The sequence below is a fragment of the Scyliorhinus torazame genome, chromosome 13 (genome assembly GCF_047496885.1).
Source record: "Scyliorhinus torazame isolate Kashiwa2021f chromosome 13, sScyTor2.1, whole genome shotgun sequence".
In the NCBI taxonomy this organism is placed as follows: Eukaryota; Metazoa; Chordata; class Chondrichthyes; order Carcharhiniformes; family Scyliorhinidae; genus Scyliorhinus; species Scyliorhinus torazame.
The window spans coordinates 96,760,194-96,786,068 of NC_092719.1; the positions used below are offsets into that span (position 1 = coordinate 96,760,194).

Genomic DNA, 25,875 nt, shown 5'->3' on the forward strand with positions numbered 1-25,875 from the left:
GAAGCTAGGGAGGAGACTGCTGAGCCTTTGGCTTTGGTCTTTAAGTCATCTTTGTCTACAGGAATAGTGCCAGAAGACTGGAGGATAGCAAATGTTGTCCCCTTGTTCAAGAAGGGGAGGAGAGACAACCCTAGTAACTATAGACCAGTGAGCCTTACTTCTGTTGTGGGCAAAATCTTGGAAAGGTTTATCAGAGATAGGATGTATAATCATCTGGAAAGGAATAATTTGATTAGAGATAGTCAACACGGTTTTGAAGACAAAGGGTGGTGGTTGATGGGAAATGTTCAGACTGGAGTCCAGTTACTAGTGGTGTACCACAAGGATCTGTTTTGGGGCCACTGCTGTTTGTAATTTTTATATATGACCTGGAGGAGGGCGTAGAAGGATGGGTGAGTAAATTTGCAGATGACACTAAAGTCGGTGGAGTTGTGGACAGTGCGGAAGGATGTTACAAGTTACAGAGGGACATAGATAAGCTGCAGCGCTGGGCTGAGAGGTGGCAAATGGAGTTTAATGCAGAACAGTGTGAGGTGATTCATTTTGGAAGGAATAACAGGAAGACAGAATGCTGGGCTAATGGTAAGATTCTTGGCAGTGTGGATGAGCAGAGAGTCCATGTACATAGATCCCTGAAAGTTGCCACTCAGGTTGAGAGGGTTGTTAAGAAGGCGTACGGTGTGTTAGCTTTTATTGGCAGAGGGAGAGTTTCGGAGCCACGAGGTCATGTTGCAGCTGTACAAATCTCTGGTGCGGCCGCATTTGGAGTATTGCGTGCAATTCTGGTCACCGCATTATAGGAAGGATAAGGAAGCATTGGAAAGGGTGCAGAGGAGATTTACCAGAATGTTGCCTGGTATGGAGGGAAGATCTTATGAGGAAAGGCTGAGGGACTTGAGGCTGTTTTCGTTAGAGAGAAGGTGACTTAATTGAGGCATACAAGATGATCAGAGGATTGGATAGGGTGGACAGTGAGAGCCTTTTTCCTCGGATGGTGATGTCTAGCACGAGGGGACATAGCTTTAAATTTAGGGGAGATAAATATAGGACAGATGTCAGTGGTCAGTTCTTTACTCAGAGAGTAGCAAGGGCGTGGAACGCCCTGCCTGCAACAGTAGTGGACTCGCCAACACTAAGGGCATTCAAATGGTCATTGGATAGACATATGGATGATAAGGGAATAGTGTAGGTGGGCTTTAGAGTGGTTTCACAGGTCGGTGCAACATCGAGGGCCGAAAGGCCTGTACTACGATGTAATGTTCTATGTTCTATGAGTCGTTGTCTTCTAGGACCATATCATCACTGTTTGTGTCGGAGCTGGCATTGGGCTCGCGAGGTCCAGAGAAAATGTGAAGGTCGGTTTCGAAGTATTCAAGGTGGGAATCATCGGTTTGGGCATCGGTATCTACTTGTTGCAGGGTTCTTCGGAGGTTAATTTCATTTTCTCGTTCAATTTGAGGCATTGTGCTGTCATTCCAGGTGAAGGAAGGTTGTTTTATGGCTTTAAAAGGTTTTTTCTTTGATTTGGGATGTTTCCCCTTTAAATGGGCGTGGTCCGGGACCTCTGACGTCATGACGCATGTGACATCACACATAGGAAGCGTTTGCGCATGCGCAAATTGCTGTTCCTGTACCGATGCCGTTTTCATGATTGCGCATGCGCGGCGTCTCGCAACTGCGCAAGTGCAGTCCCATTAGAAAGATGGCCGCTGATCAAAATTGTTCTCTGCTCCGGGATCTCGGCCTCGTGGTGAGTACTGGCGCTTCTCTTACCTTTTCTTGCTGGTTGGAGTGTGTTTTCCTCACAGTATTTGCCAAATTTGTCCAGGACTGCCTGGAAGTCGCTCCTGTTTTACCCTTTGGAGAACTTGAATTTTTAAAAGATTTCTTCTGCTCTGGCACCGGCGATGGTGAGGAGAAGCTCTGTCTTTTCAGCATCGGCCACGTCTTCTAGTTCGGCTGCTACCAGGAAGATATCAAACATTTGCCGGAATACCCGCCAGTTTTCGCGGAGATCACCGTGGCACTGGAGCTGCTGCGGAACCTGGATCTCGAACATCTTGCCTGGGTATCGTTGCTGGTTGTCACTGTATGCTGAGGTATGGCTATATGGATTGAAACAGTTCACTCTGGTACCATGATTTGTTATGTTCTAGATGTAACATAAGCGGCTTCCTTGTGGTGCACTTGACAAAGGAAGGTTCAGACATGGAGATAACTTCAACAGGTTTATTAAACTATTTACACTTCTATTACTCGGGTTCGACACTACTGCTAATCCTACTATAGCTACCCAGACTGACTAACCAGTTGCTGCAATCCACGTGGTGGGAGTGATATTGAATGAACCCTGTGTCTCCACTCACTGACTGTCTCCACTGGAAAGAGGCAGATCATGCGTGTGGTGCCCTTGAAATATGGGTTGGTGTAATGCCCTCTTGTGGTCATGTCACCTCTGTGTGTATCGTGAATGTCCATTGATCTAACTGATCTATTGGTTGTGTGTGTGATTGTGATGTCTCTGGTGCTCTCTCTCGTGTCTAGCTAGCCTACATGTATTTACATTGATGCACATCACTACAATAGCAATGACATCATTGGAGTGTTCTGTGGGCTGTTGTGGAGTTCACCATTTTACCCTGTATGAGCAGCACCTTGTAAATAAACCCCTTGCACATGTTATATGAACTCAACGTGTGCCACCTCTGATTCTCTCGCTTTGAGGCCACAACAAAGAATCTAACACTCATGTTGCTCCATTACTTTCACTGACCTCCGTCTTTGACTGACCTTGTCACTGGTCCTGATTTAATGGAAACGTTTCTAAGTGTGGTAGTTAACAGGAACTGCCACGGGTTTCCCGACTCTCGACCCGGCGAGGCCAACACTGGTATCAAACGCTAATTGGTCCACTTAATGAGACCCAAAAGCTTCCAAGAGGTGGGCAGCATGGTCGCACAGTGGATAGCATTGTGACTTCACAGCGCCTAGCATTGTGACTTCACAGCGCCAGGGTCCCAGGTTCGATTCCCCGCTGGGTCACTGTCTGTGCGGAGTCTGCACGCTCTCCCCGTGTCTGCGTGGGTTTCCTCCGGGTGCTCCGGTTTCATCCCACAGTCCAAAGAAGTGCAGGTTTGGTGGTTTGGCCATGCTAAAGTGCCCTTAGTATCCAAAACGTTTAGGAGGGGTTATTGGGTTATGGGTATAGGGTGGAAGTGAGGGCTTAAGTGGGCCAGTGCAGACTTGAAGGGCCGAATGGGGTCCTTCTGCACTGTATGTTCTATGTAATTCACACCGCAAGTGATGGTCCTACCGGCTGTTTCGCCAGGACCACACCTGCCAGCTCCCCGCTAACAAGGGGGAGCAGCACTTAAAGCAGCCCCCCAGAAAAACCCCACTCAGCTTGCAGCCATGCCACCAAGGAGACCAACCCTACGATTCAAGGATGCTGACGGATTCAGGGATGCTGAACTGGACAGGTTGTTGGATGTGGTCGAGACCAGACCAGATCCTTGGAGGGGTTTGGAGGATCAGCCACAGGGCAGCCGGAGCCGCCTGGGAGGGAGTGGAAGCGACGTCAGCTCGGGGACGATACCAGGAGGATCAACGACCTCCACCGAGCTACACACGTGGGATGGCACCCCCCTTGGTGGGGCACAGGACGGCAGAGTCCTCATCCGCTATGAGGAACAGGCCTTTGAGGTCGCAGAGCTGGCTGAGAACAGCTCTCCCACTGACAGAGTTGTTGGTGTACGGCGCAGCGGTGAGGTTCCACTGGGCCCCACCCAGACGACCTGTCACACGCGAGTTGTTAATGCCATACAGAATGACCCATCCCTCGCACTGACCACTCTCCTGCAGGATATCCATCTGACTATTTGGCCCTTCCATGATGCCCCCCCCCCCCCCCAACCCCCAGGCTTCCATGAGAATACCAAGGAGGGGATCTCCGAAGAACCACCGTATTGGCGACACAGCTGTCACCCCCAAGAGCACAGAGCCACACACCTCGGTGGGCAACAGTAGTGGTCAGGCTTCTGGGGGACATTCTGGCAAGCACAGCACAGTTGCTGATGCACATCAGTTGGATACCGGAATGCCCAGGCGAGACATCAGTCAGAGATCTGTCAGATGCGGAGCTTCTGGACCAGGTTTACCTGGAACTGATGCAGTCGATATGTTGTGGCTATGATATTCAGATTTGAGCCAGTGTATGATAGGCAAAAAATCATAGCCGATTTGAGGAGTCCCAGAGGCTACAGGGGCAGGAGATAGTGCCGCCGGCACTAAGGCCAACAAAGAACAAAGAAAAGTACAGCACAGTAACAGGCCCTTCGGCCCTTCAAGCCTGCGCCAATCATGATGCTCTAACTAAAAAAAAAAACCTTCTGCCCTTACTCGGTCCGCATCCGTCTATTTCCTCCCTATTAATGTGTCCATCCAGACGCCTCTTAAATGTGCCTGCTTCCACCACATCCTGAGGCAGCACCCTCTACTCTCTGCATGAAAAACCTACCCCGCACATCTCCCTTAAACTTTCCCCTTCTCACCTTGAACCTGTGCCCCTTTGTAATTGAGACTTCCTCCCTGGGAAAAAGCCTCTGACTATCCACCCTGACTATGCCTCATAATTTTGTAGACCTCTATCATGTCTCCCCTCAGCCTCTGTCTTTCCAGTGAAAACAATCCTAGTTTATTCAACCTCTCCTCACAGCCAACACCATCGAGACCAGGCAACATCCTGGTGAACCTTCTTTGCACTCTTTCCAAAACTTGCACGTCGTTCTGAAAATGTGGTGACCAGAACTGCAGGCAATACTCCAAATGCGGTCTAACCAAGGTTTTATACAGCTGCAAAATGATTTCCCAACTCTTGTACTCAATTCCCCGGCTGATGAATGCAAGCATGCCATATGCCTTCTTAATTACCGTGGCCACCTGGGTTGCTACTTTTAGGGAACTGTGGACCTGCGTACCCAGATCCCTTTGTATGCTAATATTCTTGAGGGTTCTGCCATTTACAGTATAATTCATACCTTGATTTGATCCTCCAAAATGCATCACCCCGCATTTAGTATATAGAACTGTACAGCACAGAACAGGCCCTTGATAACCTCTGAGGAAGGCACTCCTAGGTAGTATGATTGAAATTTCCATTCAGTCCAAGATTAGCATTTTAAACATAAATAAGGGCAATTATGAGGATATGAAAGCAGAGATAGCTAGAGTTAATTGTAAATGTGCATAAGGGATGGATAAATAGAGGTTCAATGGCATATATTTAAAGGAACATTTTAGAATACACAATAGACACATTCCAATGAGAATGAAAAATTCCAAGAGGGGGTAGGTGAGCCTGTCATCCGCGATCAACATATGGAACATAGAACAGTACAGCACAGTACAGGCCCTTCAGCCCACGATGTTGTGCCGAGCATTTATCCTAATCTAAGATCAATCTAACCTACACCCCTTCAATTTACTGCTGTCCATGTGCCTGTCCAAGAGTCGCTTAAATGATCCTAATGACTCTGACTCCACCACCTCTGCTGGCAGTGCATTCCACACACCCACCACTCACTGTGTAAAGAACCTACCTCTGACATCTCCCCGATACCTGCCTCCAATCACATTAAAATTATGTTCCCTTGTGACAGCCATTTCCGCCCTGGGGAAAAGTCTCTGACTATCCACGCCTCTCATCACCTTGTACACCTCTGTCAAGTCACCTCTCTTCCTTCTTCGCTCCAGTGAGAAAAGCCCTAGCTCCCTCAACCTGTCTTCATAAGATATGCCCCCAATGTCCAGGCAGCATCCTGGTAAATCTCCTCTGTACCCTCTCCAAAGCATCCACATCCTTCATCGAATGAGGCGACCAGAACTGGACACAATATTCTAAGTGTGGTCTAACCAGGGTTTTATAAAGCTGCAGCAAAACCTCGCGGTTTTAAACTCAATCCCCCTGTTAATAAAAGCCAACACACCATACGCCTTCTTAACACAGAACACAGAACAGTGCAGCACAGAACAGGCCCTTCGGCCCTCGATGTTGTGCCGAGCATTGTCCGAAACCAAGATCAAGCTATCCCACGCCCTGTCATTCTGGTGTGCTCCATGTGCCTATCCAATAACCGCTTGAAAGTTCCTAAAGTGTCCAACTCCACTATCACAGCAGGCAGTCCATTCCACACCCTAACCACTCTGAGTAAAGAACCTACCTCGGACATCCCTCCTCTATCTCCCACCCTGAACCTTATAGTTATGCCCCCTTGTAACAGCTACATCCACCCGAGGAAATATTCTCTGAACGTCCACTCTATCTATCCCCCTCATTATCTTATAAACCTCTATTAAGTCGCCTCTCATTCTCCTCCGCTCCAAAGAGAAAAGCCCTAGCTCCCTCAACCTTTCCTCATAAGACCTATCCTGCAAACCAGGCAGCATCCTGGTAAATCTCCTTTGCACCCTTTCCAATGCTTCCACATCCTTCCTATAGTGCGGTGACCAGAACTGTACACAATACTCCAAATGTGGTCTCATCAGGGTCATGTACATAGAACATAGAAAAAATGTTGCAGCATAACTCCGCGGCTCTTAAACTCAAGCCCCCTGTTAATAAACGCTAACACACTATAGGCCTTCTTCACGGCTCTATCCACTTGAATGGCAACCTTCCGAGATCTGTGGACATGAACCCCAAGATCTCTCTGTTCCTCCCCATTCCTCAGATCCCTGCCGTTGACCCTGTAATCCGCATTCAAATTTTTTCTACCAAAATGAATCACCTCGCACTTATCAAGGTTAAACTCTATCTGCCATTTTTTGGCCCAGCTCTGCATCCTATCAATGTCTCTTTGCAGCCTACAACAGCCCTCCACCTCATCCACTACAAGATCCCCCTGTTCCTCAACACTTCCAAGAATCCTGCCTTTAACCCTGTATTCAGCATTCAAATTCGACCTTCCAAAATGAATCACTTCACATTTAGAACATTACAGCGCAGTACAGGCCCTTCGGCCCTCAATGTTGCGCCGACCTGTGAAACCACTAAAGCCCATCTACACTATTCCCTTATCGTCCATATGTCTATCCAATGACCATTTGAATGCCCTTCGTGTTGGCGAGTCCACTACTGTTGCAGGCAGGGCATTCCATGCCCTTACTACTCTGAGTAAAGAACCTACCTCTGACATCTGTCTTATATCTATCTCCCCTCAATTTAAAGCTATGTCCCCTTGTGCTGGACATCACCATCCGAGGGAAAAGGCTCTCACTGTCCACCCTATCCAATCCTCTGATCATCTTGTATGCCTCAATTAAGTCACCTCTTAACCTTCTTCTCTCTAACGAAAACAGCCTCAAGTCCCTCAGCCTTTCCTCATAAGATCTTCCCTCCATACCAGGCAACATTCTGGTAAATCTCCTCTGCACCCTTTCCAATGCTTTCACATCCTTCCTATAATGCAGCGACCAGAATTGCACGCAATACTCCAAATGCGGCCGCACCAGAGTTTTGTACAGCTGCAACATGACCTCATGGCTCTGAAACTCAATCCCTCTACCAATAAAAGCTAACACACCGTACGCCTTCTTAACAACCCTCTCAACCTGAGTGGCAACTTTCAGGGATCTATGTACATGGACACCGAGATCTCTCTGCTCATCCACACTGCCAAGAATCTTACCATTAGCCCAGTACTCTGTCTTCCTGTTATTCCATCAAAATGAATCACCTATCACTTTCCTGCATTAAACTCCATTTGCCACCTCTCAGCCCAGCGCTGCAGCTTATCCATGTCCCTCTGTAACTTGTAACATCCTTCCGCACTGTCCACAACTCCACCGACTTTAGTGTCATCTGCAAATTTACTCACCCATCCTTCTACGCCCTCCTCCAGGTCATTTATAAAAATGACAAACAGCAGTGGCCCCAAAACAGATCCTTGTGGTACACCACTAGTAACTGGACTCCAGTCTGAACACTTCCCATCAACCACCACCCTTTGTCTTCTTCCGGCTAGCCAATTTCTGATCCAAATCGCTAAATCTCCCTGAATCCCATGCTTCCACATTTTCTTCAGTAGCCTACCGTGGGGAACCTTATCAAACGCTTTACTGAAATCCATGTACACCACATCAACTGCTTTACGCTCATCCACCTGTTTGGTCACCTTCTCAAAGAACTCTATAAGGTTTGTGAGGCACGACCTACCCTTCACAAAACCTTGTTGACTATCTCTAATCAAATTATTCCTTTCCAGATGATTATACACCCTATCTCTTATAAACCTTTCCAAGATTTTGCCCACAACAGAAGTAAGGCTCACTGGTCTATAGTTACCAGGGTGGTCTCTACTCCCCTTCTTGAACAAGGGGACAACATTTGCTATCCTCTAGTCTTCTGGCACTATTCCTGTAGACAAAGATGACTTAAAAATCAAAGCCAAAGGCTCAGCAATCTCCTCCCTAGCTTCCCAGAGAATCCTAGGATAAATCCCATCCAGCCCAGGGGACTTATCTATTTTTTACACTTTCAAGAATTGTTAACACCTCCTCCTTATGCACCTCAAGCCCTTCTAGTCTAGTAGCCTGAATCTCAGTATTCTCCTCGACAACATTGTCTTTTTCCTGTGTGAATACTGACGAAAAATATTCATTTAGCACCTCTCCTATCTCCTCGGACTCCACGCACAACTTCCCACTACTGTCCTTGACTGGCCCTACTTTTACCCGAGTCATTCTTTTATTCCTGACATATCTATAGAAAGCTTTAGGGTTATCCTTGATCCTACCTGCCAAAGACTTCTCATGTCCCCTCCTGGCTATTCTTTGCTCTCTCTTTAGGTCCTTCCTAGCTAACTTGTAACTCTCGAGCGCCCTAACTGAACCTTCATGTCTCATCTTTACAGAAGCCTCCTTCTTCCTCTTGACAAGTGTTTCGACTGCCTTAGTAAACCATGGTTCCCTTGCTCGACCACTTCCTCCCTGCCTGACAGGTACATACTTATCAAGGACACACAGTAGCTGTTCCTTGAACAAGCTCCACATTTCCATTGTGCCCATCCCCTGCAGTTTTCCTCTCCATCCGATGCATCCTAAGTCTTGCTTCATCGCATCATAATTGCCTTTCCCCCAGATATAACTCTTGCCCTGCGGTATATACCTATCCCTTTCCATCACTAAAGTAAACGTAATCGAATTGTGGTCACTATCACCAAAGTGCTCACCTACCTCCAAATTTATCTGGGTTGAACTCCATCTGCCACTTCTCAGCCCAGCTCTGCATCCTGTCAATGTCCTGCTGTAACCTACAACTGCCCTCGATACTATCTACAACTCCACCAACCTTTGTGTCATCGGCAAACCTACTAACCCACCCTTCTACTTCCTCACCCAAGTCATTTATAAAAAGCAAAAAGAGCAGACGTCCCAGAACGGATCCCTGTGGGACACCACTGGTCACCAACCTTCAGGCGGAATACTTTCCATCCACAACCACGCGCTGTCTTCTTTCGGCCAACCAATTCTGCATCCAGACAGCCAAATTTCCCTGTATCCCATGCCCCATAACTTTCTGAATGAGCCTACCATAGGGAACGTTATTAAAAATGCCTGACTGAAATCCATATACACCACATCCACGGCCCGACCTTCATCAATGTGTCTCGTCACATCCTCAAAGAATTCAATGAGGCTTGTGAGGCATGACCTGCCCCTCACAAAGCCATGCTGACTATCTTTAATCAAACTATGTTTATCTAAATAATCATAAATCCTATCTCTCAGAATCCTTTCCAATATTTTGCATAAGACTGACTGGTCTGTAATTCCCAGGGATTTCCCTATTCCCTTTCTTAAACAGGGCAACAACATTCGTCTCCTTCCAATCATCCAGTACTACTCCAGAAGAGAGTGAGGACGCAAAGATCATCACCAATGGCGCAGCAATCTCCTCCCTCGCTTTCCCTAGAAACCTTGGGTATATCCCGTCTGGCTCAGGGCACTTATCTATCCTAATCCTTTTCAAAATTTCCAGCACATCCTCCTTCTTAATATCAACCAGTTGGAGCCTATTAACCTGGTCCACACTGTTCTCATTAGCAACAAGGTCCCTCTCTCTAGTGAATACTGAAGCAAAATATTCATTTAGGGCCTCCCCTACCTCCTCAGACTCTAGGCACAAGTTCCATCCACTATCCCTGATCAGCCCTACTGTCACTCTGATCATCCTCTTATTTCTCACATAAGTGTAGAATGCCTTGGGGTTTTCCCTAATCCTTCCCGCCAGGGCTTTGTCATCCTCCCTTCTAGCTCTCCACAAGGGCTTTTGTTAGTTTTTAGATGCGTAGACCTATCACATGCTTCCTTTTACCTTTTGACTAAGCTTACAATTTTCCTGCTCATCCTAGGTTCCCGAATCCTGCCATTTCTATTTTAAATTTTTGCAGGGACATGCCTGTCCTGCACTTCAATCAACTGGGCTTTAAAAGCCTCCCACATGTCAGACCTGGATTTGCCCTGAAATAGCTGTGCCCACTCCACATTCCCCAGTTCCTGTCAAATTTGGAAGTAATTGACCCTCGCCCAATTAAGCACCCTCACCTGTGGGCCACTTTTGTCCTTATCGAAATCCTATGGAATTATGGTTGCTCAGTCCAAAATGCTCCTCCACTGAAACATCTATCATTTGGCCTGGCTAATTCCCCAATACCAAGTCCAGTATGGCCCCCTCCCTCGTTGGATTTTTCAACATACTGTATCAAAAAGCCCTCCTGGACACATCTAACAAATTGCTCTCCATCCGAGCCCCTGGCTGTAAAGGACTGCCAGCCAATATGGGGGAAGTTAAAGTCACCCATCACAACTGTCGTGCTCTTTTCACACAGTATCTGACTACACAACTGTTCCTCTGTCTTCTGTGGGTGTTGGAAGGTCTATAGTACACTCCTTCTTATTCCTGAGCTCCACCCATAATGCCTCACTACAAGATCCATCCAATGTGTCCTCCCTCAACACAGCTGTGATCTACTCCCTATTCAGCAATGCAACACCCCCACCTTGTATTTCTCCTTCTGTCCCGTCTAAAACAACGATAGCCCAGAATGTTAAACTGCCAGTCTTGTCTCTCCTTTCACCATGTCTCCGTAATTGCAATTACAATTACATCACAGTTCCATGCAGAAATCCACGCTCTCAGTTCATCTGTTTTATATGTTGCACTTCTTGCATTGAAGCAAATGCACACCAGACCTACAGTCCCGCTGAGCCCTGCAGCTTCCCTTTACCTTCTCCTACTCTGCGCTATGTTTACCTCAGTCTCACTTTTTTCCCCAGTCTCTACAGTTACTAGGCGAAGTGCCCCAGTTACTGAGGAGCATCGCTGAGGGAGTCAGCACTGTGCTGCAGACACTGGGGAGCCGCCAGAGCTGGATGACGGAGAGGTAGCTGGTACTTGATCCAGCTGCCCTTCTATCCCAGGGCCCTATGGACACTGGCCGGGAGGAGGGGACGCTGTGTGCCAACCCGGATCCACCCTAGGGAGTGGCGATGGCAGCCACCAGCTTTCCCAAGTTCCACCCTCCTGTCAGCACCCTGAACAGGGTGGCACGGCGGAGCATGTGCCGCCGGCAAGTGGGCCAGGACCCTCCGGGCCCAGGGCCCCCAGAGGACACCCGCCGGGGTATCGAAGGCCACAGGATGCGGAAAGAAGCAGGCTGCCTCCATCTTTGATGTACATCCTGGGGATACAGCTAGATGCAGCAGCAGAGCACGGAAGGCAAGTCAAGGATCAATGAGAGGGCACTGAGTGGGGGAATAGGGGGTTACGGGGTAAGGGGTTGGGAGAGGTGGGTAATGTGGGGCAGCACCATTGGGAGCTATGGGCAGTGGGGGACACTCGTGTGCAGCATGAAAAAACGTTGCATCCGAGAAATGTGACACCTCTGGCACTTTCTTCCGCAATGCAGGCCGACCACCAATCCGCTGCCCAGCCCCCCAGCATGGAGGCCCTGGATTCCCCAACACCCCCAGGCACACCATGCACAGGCAATGGGGTGAGCGAGCACTCAGCAGGCAGGAGTTATACTCTGGCATATATAGAGGAGCACCAGCCATCAGCGGGCTATCTTCCTCCCCCGCCCCCTGCCTTCTACAGTGACCCGCTGACAGTGCTGACACAGTTCAATCACCCTGAAGTGATGTTACACAGACCCTGGGAGAGGGAAAGGGGGGGCGGGGGCGTGGTGGGTGAGGGAGAGGGAGGGGTGAGATGACAGACGAGGCCCAGTGGACCTATGTGAAGCGGGTGAGGATTAAGCCCCCCTGGCCCTCTCCTCCATCTCCGGCTGATCTGGCGCTTCCTCAGAGGTGGCCACAAGTTCCTTCCCTTCCAGCTCCAGTATATCGCCCCGCTGCTGTGCCAGGTTGTGGAGGGCACGGCAGACCACCACAAAGTGGGCGACCTTCTGGGATGTGTACTGCAGGGCACCACCAGAGCAGTCGAGGCATTGGAACCGCCTTTTGCGTAGTCTGATACACCGCTCAATGACAGCCCGGGTGGCCGCATGGGCTTTTTGTAACGGGTCTCCGCATCGGTCACCGGCCTCCGCACTGACGTCATTAGCCAGGTCCTCAGCAATACCCCGTAACCCCCAAGAGCCAACCGGCCATCATGGGTTGGTCCTCGAAGAGGCCAGGTATCTCCGATTGCCCCAGGAAGTAGCTGTCGTGCATACTTCCTGGGAAGCATGCACACAGGTGCATGATCTTCAGGTGGTGGTCACACACGAGTTGGACGTCCAGGGAGTGGAACCCCTTCCTGTTGATGCAGGGCACTCCCTGATTGCCCGGTATGCGCATGGCGACATGCATGCCATCCAGTACCCACCCCCTGGACATGGCCATCCTGGCGATGGTGGAAATTCCTGCTGCCCGGGCATCTTGTTGGGCCTGGTCCAGGTCAAAATGTATATAGTTCACTACGTGGGAAACAGGGCAGCGATGACCTCACGGATGTACTTGTGGGCTATAGTTTGTTGAATGCCGCACAAGTCCCCGCTCGAGCCCGATATGATCCTGAGGCGAGAAACCAATGATCACCATTTAAGACCAATCTCCATACAATTAATGGGATCAACCCAATCCTGTGATCTAACCACCTCCGCAGCAAGTGGTCATGTGGGCATCTTTTTAAAAACATGGAGGTAGCTGTGGGGATCCGAGGTGGTGAGTAGCCACCTTCACTCCCGGGAGCTCTTGGGATGCTGACCAGTGCTCGGGGGCAGGGCGGGGAAGCATCCTCAGTCAGGGTCGGGGTTGGCCGATAAAGGGGGGGGCAGGGTCAACCCTGGGCTACGAGTGGTTGGTGGTATTTCAATGCCCGCGGGCCAGCCATGTTACCATCGGAATCATATGCACCTGTTATGGGGGTTGAAGGCTATTGCTAATAGGGAATTGTCAATCGTAGTTAAGTTCACAGCTCACAAGTGGATTCCTGTGGGTAGGTGTGCCATGTGGTGGATGCTTGGCATCCCAATTGGACCATGATGCCTGGACACTGTACCTGAACACTGCAGGAAGCAACATCATGGACCCAGCCAACAATATCCCAAAACCCAGGGTCTGGGTCCAAGCACCAGGGACATCTCCGCGATCAGACGGTGGGTGCGTGCACCGGAGGGGCGGATCAGCACCTGGTCTAGGTAACATTACGTGTGGGTGTCTGGGGTACAGGGCATGGGGTCCGGTGACCAGAGCCCCCCCACTGCAGCTGGGGATGCGTGGGGCTGGGTGTGTTGGATGGCAGGGGATGGGGGAGGGGGAGGGGTTGGTGGAGCAATGGGGGAATGGAGGATTCAGAGGTGGAAAACACCGCTGGTTGTCAGTCTCACACCCTCATCAATTCGTTACACATACTACACAGGACAGATGAAATCTTGGAGCCCGCGGAAGCTGCCGTGCCAGCGGTGCTGTTGGCAGGCCAGATGGCCTTACGCTGGAGGAGGTGGCGGCGGCAGCAGCATCAACAGAGGTTCGAGGCGGCGGCCCATGTGCAGCGCCCAGCCCCACACCCTGAGGACCCAGCCATCCACCAGGCCAGAGAGAGACCCTGAAGGGTAGGCTGGCGACAGCCCAACATGCACAGGCATTGCGAACAGATGACAGACACAGTGTGTGGCACAGGAGGCTCCGTCTCAACAAGGAAATGGTGCGGCACCTGTGCCATGTCCTCACGGACCTGGAACCACGTGGAGGACGAGGTTACGCACTCCTGGTGACCGTCAAGATCACTGCATCCCCAAACCAATCGGTGCCCGGCGCGGTTCTCACCTTTGGCCTCTCCCGAGATCTAACAGCCTCGTCGCGCTCTCGCTCTAGTGCAACGCGGCCATTAAATTGTGGTCTCTGACTCACCTTGACTCCTACTGATCTCTGTGCAGCTAACACAAGGACAGAATCTGGTAGTAAATAATGCTGAATCAATGAGGTGGAGGCAGCAGTACTCACCCTCTCAGGCTGTATGACTTGGTGTAGGCCCCTCACTCTGTGCTCAACTTCCAGCAGCTTCTGAAGATTCTCCTAAGTTGAAAATTAGACAGCTCTTTGAGAGGGAGCATTACAGTTTCTAACGGGAGAGCAGGATTGTTTGAGAAATGGAGGCCAGTGAAATAGCATTACAAATGGGCTCATAGTGGTAGGGAGAGATTGATGAGCTGGTGTTGCCCCTTATGATGGTGTTCTTTCTCCTGTGAAGTACGGATGTGTCTGCATGGTAATATCTGTGTGTATTAGTGCGAGAATAATTACATTGTGCTCGCAACAGACCTGATAAAATAGTCCTGTGAATTGTTCAATAAAGAAGCAACAAACTTCTATCAACACAAATGAACTTTTGCTGTCGAGCGGATGTCTGAGGTACTGAGGTAACTGACAGGGACAGTGCTGGAAGGTGGAAACAGTTATCAGAGGAGTATCTGATGGCAGTTTTCCAGCTTCGGCTGCCTGCTGGATTTCAGTTTTACTCAGATGGGCAGATTTTGTAGTGCAGACTGGAACTGGTTCACATTCTTCAGCCTGAAGGTGGTCACCAGTCCCAGCAACAACCTCAACTCAACAAAAACAGTCTGACAAAATGACCACAGCAATCCGGTGACCCCTGACACTGTGCCCCGATGGCCTCCCACGATTTCCAATGATAATCCACGACACTCGCTCCAAAGGATACCTGACAATGACCTCCAAGACAGGGCCCCAGAAACCCCAGATGACCCCAGACAATGCCCCACCCCCCGACACTGGCGACTGGTGCTCCCAACAACCTCTGATGCTGACACCCATAATGCCAACCCCATGCAATCAGTCACTATGCTGCAGTTCTCTTTGATATTCTGAGGAAAATCTGAGCAGAAGGAAACATGAACTTACCCCTTGGGTCACACACTTTCGGAGCAGATCACAAACTTCACTCACAACAAGTAAACCAGCTGTATAGGAATAACACCGGTTAGTAACACTGCACCAATCAGAAAACAGCTCCACCTCCCTGATGTGTTGGGTGCTCTGGATCCGAGGAGCACATACAGGCCACCAACACTTAAAATAGTACAACACTATTTTATTAAGTTAGAAACCGTTGAACATACTTTCACTGTGGGTTAACACAATGTTAGATTAAACTAAAGAACTATGCCTGTCCGAACCAGTCTATGCACTCAGCACATGGTGAAGATCTGTGCTGTAAGCTGTAAGCTCTGTCCTTGTAGGAGGCTGCATCCCGAATGAGCGGGAACTCTGATGCCTTCTGTCTATATTGTGAGTGTGCTCTAACTGGTGATTAGCTGCGGCATTGTGTGTGTTGATTGGTCTTGCTGTGTGTCCATCAGTGTGTGTGTCTGCACCATGATATACTGGTGTATATTATGACATCACCCCTTTTATAAAAAAATGTATGTGTGTGGCAATAAATAATGTGTGGTGAGAATGTTCCTAATTACGTGTGGGGTGCGAAGACATATTTACAGGACTACGTACATGAGAACTAAACTATTTACATGGGAAGGTGCCTGGTGCAGAGAAGCAGTATGCAACAAGAGTAGCGAGATCAACACTATATACAAACCAGGGAAACGATCAAACAAAGCAACGAAACAATTCAGAGTCCATAAATTCGAAAAGTTCATAAATTTAGTCTCTGAGGTGGGCGACGAATTCTGGTTGACCACCTCAAGGGTGGGTCGAGAGCCGCTAGTTCAGGAGCGGGCTGGAGTGTGTCAAAGTCAGGGGGAGGCAAAGTGACAGGGAGCTCTGCATAGTCCGTGGCAGGGTCAACAGGAGGGCGAGGCGACACTGGAGGATCACGCGGTGAGCGTGGAACGAGACGAAGGGCGCGTCGATTGCGGCGGAGAATAGAGCCATCCGGTAGACGAACCAGGAACAAGCGGGGGGCCACCTGCCGAAGGACAACAGCGGTTGAAGACCAGCCACCATCCGGAAGATGGATGCGGACGTTGTCATCTGGAACCAGAGCAGGGAGATCAGCTGCACGGGAGTCATGAGCCACCTTGTGCTGTGCACGAGACAGCTGCATCCGGCGAAGAACCGGAACGTGGTCGAGGTTTGGGACATGGATGGACGGCACCGTCGTCCTCAGGGTGCGACTCAGGAGTAACTGGGCTGGCGACAGGCCAGTGGATGTGGGGCGGAACGATAGGCCAGCAAGGCAAGGTAGAAATCAGACCCAGCATCGGCAGCCTTGCATAGGAGCCGTTTGACGATATGTACTCCCTTCTCTGCTTTGCCGTTGGATTGGGGGTACAGGGGATTGGACGTCACATGGCCAAAATTGTACCGCCTGGCAATTCTTGGCTGGCGAATCAGGGGCCATTGTCCGACGTGAGCGGGATGCCGTGTCGAGCAAAGGTTTCTTTACATGCACGAATGACTGCAGACGAGGCGAGGTCGTGCAACCATATCACCTCCGGGTAATTCGAAAAGTAGTCCACGATCAGGACATAGTCTCTACCCAGTGCGTGGAACAGGTCGATGCCCACCTTGGTCCATGGTGACGTGACCAACTCATGGGGCTGCAAGGTCTCACGTGGTTGGGACGGCTGGAAGCGCTGACAAGTGGGGCAGTTGAGCACTGTGCTGGCTATGTCCTCATTAATGCCGAGCCAGTACACTGCCTCTCGGGCCCGTCGGCGGTACTTTTCCACGTCAAGGTGGCCCTCGTGTAGTTGTTCCAGGACAAGCTGGCGCATGCTATGCGGGATGACAATGCGGTCCAGTTTTAGAAGGACCCCGTCTACTACCGCCAGATCATCTCTGACATTACAGAATTGAGGGCATTGGCCCTTGAGCCACCCGTCCGTTAGGTGGCGCATGACACGCTGTAGCAAGGGGTCAGCCACCGTCTCGCGGCGAATTTGGACGAGACGTTCATCCGAGGCAGGTAGATTGGAGACCGTGAATGCCTGGCAGACAAATCCCGCTGGGTCACATGGAGTGTTGACTGCCCTGGAGAGAGCGTCAGCAATGATGAGGTCCTTGCCTGGGGTGTATACCAGCTGGAAGTTGTATCGCCAGAGCTTGAGAAGAATACGCTGGAGGCGAGGCGTCATGTCGTTCAAGTCTTTCTGTATTCTGACCAGCGGGCGATGGTCGGTCTTGACGGTGAATTGAGGAAGTCCGTACACAATCATGAAACGTAACACCGGTCAGAAGGCCCAGGCACTCCTTTTCTATCTGCGCATAGCGTTGCTCCGTGGGGGTCATCGCACGTGACGCATATGCAACGGGGGCCCATGATGAGGCCTCATCATGTTGAAGGAGCACTGCCCCAATGCCGGATTGACAGGTATCGGTTGAAATTTTGGTCTCCTTTGCTGGATCAAAGAAAGCTAAGGCCGGTACCGTGGTCAGTTTTGCCTCGAGTTCTCTTCATTCGCGCTCATGGGCAGGGAGACATTGGAAGTCTGTCATCTTCCTGACCAGGTTCCTGAGAGCCGTGGTATGAGAGGCGAGGTTAGGGATAAATTTCCCGAAAAAATTGACCATGCCCAGAAATCGCAGGACCACCTTCTTGTCCTCTGGTGATGGCAGCTACCTTGTCCGCATCCGGCTGCACATCCAATTGGGAGATGTGGTCCCCGAGGAACTCGAGTTCTGTCTGACCAAAAGAGCATTTGGCCCTGTTGAGGCGGAGGCCATGCTCACGTATACGTCTGAATACGAGCTGGAGGCGACTAACATGCTCCTGTGGGGTGGTGGACCAAACGATTATGTCATCGACATAGACACGAACACCTTCAATACCTTCCATCATTTGTTCCATAATCCTATGGAACACTTCTGATGCAGAGATGATCCCAAACGGCATCCTGTTGTAACAATATCTTCCAAAGGGGGTGTTAAATGTGCAGAGTTTCCTGCTGGATTTATCGAGCTGGATTTGCCAGAATCCTTTTGAGGCGTCGAGTTTGGTAAAGAGCTTGGCGCGAGCCATCTCACATGTGATCTCTTCACGCTTGGGAATTGGATAGTGCTTTCTCATAATATTGCGATTTAGATCCTTGGGATCAATGCAAATTCTCAATTCGCCGGAAGGCTTTTTTACACAAACTGACCCAGTCGGTCGGTTCCGTGACTTTGGAAATCACTCCTTGGTTCTGGAGGTCCTGCAGCTGCTGCTTGAGGCGGTCCTTAAGGGGTGCTGGGACCCTGTGAGGTGCGTGCACCACAGGTGTGGCATTCGGTTTTAATAAAATCTTGTAGGTGTACGGGAGCTTGCCCATGCCCTCGAAGACGTTGTGGTACTAGTTGATAATGGCATCGAGCTGCGCCCTGAAGTCGGTGTCCTGAAAGGCAGCCGCGTCAGCAGGAGAGAGAGAGTGAACTCTCTGAACTAGGTTCAACAGCTTGCATGCCTGCGCGCCAAGCAGGGAGGCTTTTGAGGAGCCCACGATTTCAAAGGAAAGGATGGCTTTCCGTGACCTGTACGTCACTTCAAGTTGGCATGAGCCGCTGGCAGCAATGGCATTGCCATTATAATCTGATAGCTGGCAGGCTGATGGCAGGATGGCTGGTTTGACACAAAGGCTTTGGAGGTCAGAGTTTGGCAGAGGCACCAGTGTCCAGGTGGAATCGTATTTGGGACCGGTTGACCGTAAGGGTGGCACACCACTCATCGTCCGGATCGATGCTGTATACCGATAGAGGTTGGATTCTTTGCTTCGGGGACACCGTGTTTTGTAATGATACCGACTCGAAAAGACGCCTTCGGGTCCTTGGTGTTAATATCGGGTAGCTGGTCCGAATCGGGCTCGGTGACCGTGGGTTGAATGGCCCGGACATTCCTGCGAGGCTGGCTGGAGCGACGAAAGTTGGCAGGCAGAGCTGATCTGCATAAAGCAGCATAGTGGCCAAGTTTGCCACATCGCAGACATCGTCGGGATTTAGAACATAGAACATAGAAAATACAGCACAGAACAGGCCCTTCGGCCCACGATGTTGTGCCAAACCTTTGTCCTAGATTAATCATAGATTATCATTGAATTTACAGTGCAGAAGGAGGCCATTCGGCCCTTTGAGTCTGCACCGGCTCTTGGAAAGAGCACCCTACCCAAATTCAACACCTCCACCCAACACCAAGGGCAATTTGGACATTAAGGGCAATTTATCATTGGCCAATTCACCTAACCCGCACATCTTTGGACTGTGGGAGGAAACCTGGGCACCCGGAGGAAACCCACGCAGACACGGGGAGGACGTGCAGACTCCGCACAGACAGCGACCCAAGCCGGAATCGAACCTGGGACCCTGGAGCTGTGAAGCAATTGTGCTATCCACAATGCTACCGTGCTGCCCTTGAGAACAAATAAATATACACTATATCATTTTACCGTAATCCATGTACCTATCCAATAGCTGCTTGAAGGTCCCTAATGTTTCCGACTCAACTACTTCCACAGGCAGTGCATTCCATGCCCCCACTACTCTCTGGGTAAAGAACCTACCTCTGATATCCCTCCTATATCTTCCACCTTTCACCTTAAATTTATGTCCCCTTGTAATGGTTTGTTCCACCCGGGGAAGAAGTCTCTGACTGTCTACTCTATCTATTCCCCTGATCATCTTATAAACCTCTATCAAGTCGCCCCTCATCCTTCTCCGCTCTAATGAGAAAAGGCCTAGCACCCTCAACCTTTCCTCGTAATACCTACTCTCCATTCCAGGCAACATCCTGGTAAATCTTCTTTGCACCTTTTCCAAAGCTTCCACATCCTTCCTAAAATGAGGCGACCAAAACTGTACACAATACTCCAAATGTGGCCTTACCAAAGTTTTGTACAGCTGCATCATCACCTCACGGCTCTTAAATTCAATCCCTCTGTTAATGAACGCGAGCACACCATAGGCCTTCTTCACAGCTCTATCCACTTGAGTGGCAACTTTCAAAGATGTATGAACATAGACCCCAAGATCTCTCTGCTCCTCCACATTGCCAAGAACTCTACCGTTAACCCTATATTCCGCATTCATATTTGTCCTTCCAAAATGGACAACCTCACACTTTTCAGGGTTAAACTCCATCTGCCACTTCTCAGCCCAGCTCTGCATCCTATCTATGTCTCTTTGCAGCCGACAACAGCCCTCCTTACTATCCACAACTCCACCAATCTTCGTATCGTCTGCAAATTTACTGACCCACCCTTCAACTCCCTCATCCAAGTCATTAATGAAAATCACAAACAGCAGAGGACCCAGAACTGATCCCTGCGGTACGCCATTGGTAACTGGGATCCAGGCTGAATATTTGCCATCCACCACCACTCTCTGACTTCTATCGGTTAGCCAGTTCTTTATCCAACTGGCCAAATTTCCCACTATCCCATGCCTCCTTACTTTCTGCATAAGCCTACCATGGGGAACTTTATCAAATGCCTTACTAAAATCCATGTACACTACATCCACTGCTTTACCTTCATCCACATGCTTGGTCACCTCCTCAAAGAATTCAATAAGATTTGTAAGGCAAGACCTACCCCTCACAAATCCGTGCTGACTATCCCTAATCAAGCAGTGTCTTTCCAGATGCTCAGAAATCCTATCCTTCAGTACCCTTTCCATTACTTTGCCTACCACCGAAGTAAGACTAACTGGCCTGTAATTCCCAGGGTTATCCCTAGTCCCTTTTTTGAACAGGGGCACGACATTCGCCACTCTCCAATCCCCTGGTACCACCCCTGTTGACAGTGAGGACGAAAAGATCATTGCCAACGGCTCTGCAATTTCATCTCTTGCTTCCCATAGAATCCTTGGATATATCCCGTCAGGCCCGGGGGACTTGTCTATCCTCAAGTTTTTCAAAATGCCCAACACATCTTCCTTCCTAACAAGTATTTCCTCGAGCTTACCAATCTGTTTCACACTGTCCTCTCCAACAATATCACCCCTCACATTTGTAAATACAGAAGAAAAGTACTCGTTCAAGACCTCTCCTATCTCTTCAGACTCAATACACAGTCTCCCGCTACTGTCCTTGATCGGACCTACCCTCGCTCTAGTCATTCTCATATTCCTCACATATGTGTAAAAGGCCTTGGGGTTTTCCTTGATCCTACCCGCCAAAGATTGTTCATGCCCTCTCTTAGCTCTCCTAATCCCTTTCTTCAGTTCCCTCCTGGCTATCTTGTATCCCTCCAATGCCCTGTCTGAACCTTGTTTCCTCAGCCTTACATAAGTCTCCTTTTTCCTCTTAACAAGACATTCAACCTCTCTTGTCAACCATGGTTCCCTCACTCGACCATCTCTTCCCTGCCTGACAGGGACATACATATCAAGGACACGTAGCACCTGTTCCTTGAACAAGTTCCACATTTCACTTGTGTCCTTCCCTGCCAGCCTATGTTCCCAACTTATGCACTTCAATTCTTGTTTGACAACATCGTATTTACCCTTCCCCCAATTGTAAACCTTGCCCTGTTGCACGTACCTATCCCTCTCCATTACTAAAGTGAAAGTCACAGAATTGTGGTCACTATCTCCAAAATTCTCCCCCACTAACAAATCTATCACTTGCCCTGGTTCATTACCCAGTACTAAATCCAATATTGCCCCTCCTCTGGTCGGACAATGTACATACTGTGTTAGAAAAGCTTCCTGGACACACTGCACAAACACCACCCCATCCAAACTATTTGATCTAAAACTATTTGATTTGGCAGGACATTGCCGCTTTTAGTGGGCGGAGCCACAGTTGCCGTACATTGTAGCGTCAGCAAGTTTGCTGCCCCACCGCGCATGCGCGGTGCCGTCGTACGTGGTGCGCGCTTGCGCAGTAAGTTCACTGACCCTCGTTCGGTGCGCATAAGGTGTCCGTTAAAAGCGCACGAAATGGCCACCCTCATGCAGGCTGAGGCCCTGGAGTTGCTTGATTGCTTGGACTCGTTCTGCCTTGTGGGGACATTGCCGCGCCGTTTCAGCCGCTTGGATGTGGGAATACCGACTAGTGGCGTGTTCATGTAGCACGCAGGTCTCGTTGGCAATTGCTAGGGTGAGCTGCTTTACCTTGAGGAGCTGCTGGCGTAGGGGGTCCGACTTAACACCGAAAACGATCTGGTCGGGTATCATGGAGTCGGAAGTGGGTCTGTAATTACAGGACTGCGCAAGGATGCGGAGTTGGGTGAGAAAGGACTGGAAAGGTTCATCCTTACCCTGCAAACGCTGTTGGAATACATAGCGCTCAAAACTTTTCACCTCAATGTCGCAGTGACTGTCAAACTTAAGGAGGACCGTCTTGAATTTTGATTTATCTTCACCATCAGCAACATTGAGAGAATTGAAAATGTGGATGGCATGTTCCCCGGCCGTGGATAGGAAGAGAGCGATCTTCCTGGTGTCTGAGGCAGCTTCCCGGTCTGTGGCTTCAAGGTAGAGCTGGAAGTGTTGTTTGAATATCTTCCAATTGGCCCCTACGTTACCGGTGATGCGGAGCGGCGGCGGCGGGCGGACGCTGTCCATTTTGCAGGATGACTGTATGCTGGTGGAAGGCAGATCACTTGCAGGTAGGTCTAAGGAGTACTAACATCCCTCAACTACTGGTACCATGATGCTCTGGATCCGTGGAACACATACAGGCCACCAACACTTAAAATAGTGCAACACGATTTTATTAAGTTAGAAATTGTTGAACATACTTTCACTGTGGGTTAACACAATGTTACATTAAACTAAAGACCTATGCCTGTCCTAACCAGTCTACGCACTCAGCACATGGTGAAGATCTGTGCTGTAAGCTGTAAGCTCTGTCCTTCTGAGAGGCTGCATCCCGAATGAGCGGGAACTCTGATGCCCTCTGTCTATATAGTGAGTGTGCTCTAACTGGTGATTGGCTGCGGTATTGTGTGTGTTGATTGGTCTTGCTGTGTGTCCAATGTGTGTGTGTCTGCAAAATGATATACTGGTGTATCACTGGTAGTATGACACTCCCCAGCCTGCACAACACCAATCAGCTCCCCATCCTGCACGATACCAATCAGTAACCAGCTCCACATCATGCACTACACCAATCAGAAACCACCTCCCCATCCTGCACTACACTAATCAGTAACCAGCTCCCCATCCTGCACGACACCAATCAGAAACCACCTCCCAATCCTGCACTGCACCAATCAGAAAACAGCTCCCCATCCTGCACTACACCAATCAGAGACCAGCTCCCCATCCGACATTACACCACTCAGAAACTAGTTCCACCTCCCCATCCTGTACCAAACAAATCAGAAACCACCTCCCCATCCTGCATTACACCAATGAGAAATCAGCTCCAGCTCCCCATTCTGCATTACACCAATGAGAAACCAGCTCCCCATCTGGCACTACACCAATCAGTAACCGGCTCCCCATCCTGCACTAGAGCAAAGAACAAAGAAATGTACAGCACAGGAACAGGCCCTTCGGCCCTCCAAGTCCATGCTGACCATGCTGCCCGACTAAACTACAATCTTCTACACTTCCTGGGTCCTTATCCCTCTATTCCCATCCTATTCATGTGTTTGTCAAGATGCCCCTTAAATGTCACTATCGTCCCTGCTTCCACCACCTCCTCCGGTAGCGAGTTCCAGGCACCCACTACCCTCTGCGTAAAAAACTTGCCTCGTACATCTACTCTAAACCTTGCCCCTCTCACCTTAAACCTATGCCCCCTAGTAATTGACCCCTCTACCCTGGGGAAAAGCCTCTGACTATCCACTCTATCTATGCCCCTCATAATTTTGTAGACCTCTATCAGGTCTCCCCTCAACCTCCTTCGTTCCAGTGAGAACAAACCGAGTTTATTCAACCGCTCCTCATAGCTAATGCCCTCCATACCAGGCAACATTCTGGTAAATCTCTTCTGCACCCTCTCTAAAGCCTCCTTATATTCCACACAGGCTTCGTCTGTTCCCAGCCTTTTAGCCCTGACCAATGCCTCCTTTTTCTTTTTGACGAGGCCTACAATATCTCTCGTTATCCAAGGTTCCCGAAAATTGCCATATTTAGCCTTCTTTCTCACAGGAACATGCCGGTCCTGAATTCCTTTCAACTGACACTTGAAAGCCTCCCACATGTCAGATGTTGATTTGCCCTCAAACATCCGCCCCCAATCTATGTTCTTCAGTTCCTGCCTAATATTGTTCTAATTAGCCTTCCCCCAATTTAGCACATTGACCCTAGGGCCACTCTTATCCTTGTCCACCAGCACTTTAAAACTTACTGAATTGTGGTCACTGTTCCCGAAATGCTCCCCTACTGAAACTTCTACCACCTGGCCGGGCTCATTCCCCAATACCAGGTCCAGTACCGCCCCTCCCCTAGTTGGACTGTCTACATATTGTTTTAAGAAGCCCTCCTGGATGCTCCTTACAAACTCTGCCCCGTCTAAGCCCCTGGCACTAAGTGAGTCCCAGTCAATATTGGGGAAGTTGAAGTCTCCCATCACCACAACCCTGTTGTTTTTACTCTTTTCCAAAATCTGTCTACCTATCTGCTCCTCTATCTCCCGCTGGCTGCTGGGAGGCCTGTAGTATACCCCCAACATTGTGACTGCACCGTTCGTATTCCTGATCTCTAGACATATAGCCTCACTGCCCTCTGAGGTGTCCTCTCGCAGTACATCTGTGATATTCTCCCTAACCAGCAGCGCAACACCACCACCCCTTTTACATCCCCCTCTATCCCGCCTGAAACATCTAAATCCTGTAACGTTTAGCTGCCAATCCTGTCCTTCCCTCAACCAGGTCTCTGTAATGGCACCAACATCAAAGTTCCAAGTACTAATCCAAGCTCTAAGTTCATCTGCCTTACCCGTAATACTTCTTGCATTAAAACATATGCACTTCAGGCCACCAGACCCGCTGTGTTCAGCAACTTCTCCCTGTCTGCTCTGCCTCAGAGCCACACCATTCAGAAACCAACTCCACCTCCCCATCCTGCACTACACCAATCAGAAATCAGTTCCACCCCCATCCTGTACCAAACAAATCAGAAACCACCTCCCCATCCTGCATTACACCAATCAGTAACCAGCTTCCCATCCTACATTACACCGATCAGAAACCAGCTCCCAATCCTGCACTACACCAATCAGTAACCAGCTCCCCATCCTGCACTACACCAATCAGTAACCAGCTCCCCATCCTGCACTACACCAATCAGAAACCAGCTCCATCGCCTGATCCTGCACTAAACCAATCAGTAATCAGCTTCCCATTCTGCACTACACCAATCAGTAACCAGCTCCGCAGCCCGCACTACACCAATCAGGATGTGGAAATGCTGGCGTTGGACTTGGGTGAGCACAGTAAGTAGTCTTACAACACCAGGTTAAAGTCCAAC

The 25,875-nt window shown here is 49.7% G+C and overlaps 1 protein-coding gene across 1 annotated transcript in view; it reads right to left on the reverse strand.

Annotated features, from left to right (window-relative positions):
* LOC140388201 (FYVE, RhoGEF and PH domain-containing protein 5-like) overlaps positions 1-25,875 on the reverse strand; it is a 1,404,405-nt gene that overhangs the window by 736,145 nt on the left and 642,385 nt on the right. Inside the window, exons 9-10 of the mRNA XM_072471982.1 lie at positions 15,424-15,482; positions 14,506-14,577 (exon numbers count right to left, since the gene is read on the reverse strand). Of these exons, the coding sequence (XP_072328083.1) occupies positions 14,506-14,577; positions 15,424-15,482 (131 nt within the window). The remainder of the gene's footprint in view (positions 1-14,505; positions 14,578-15,423; positions 15,483-25,875) is intronic.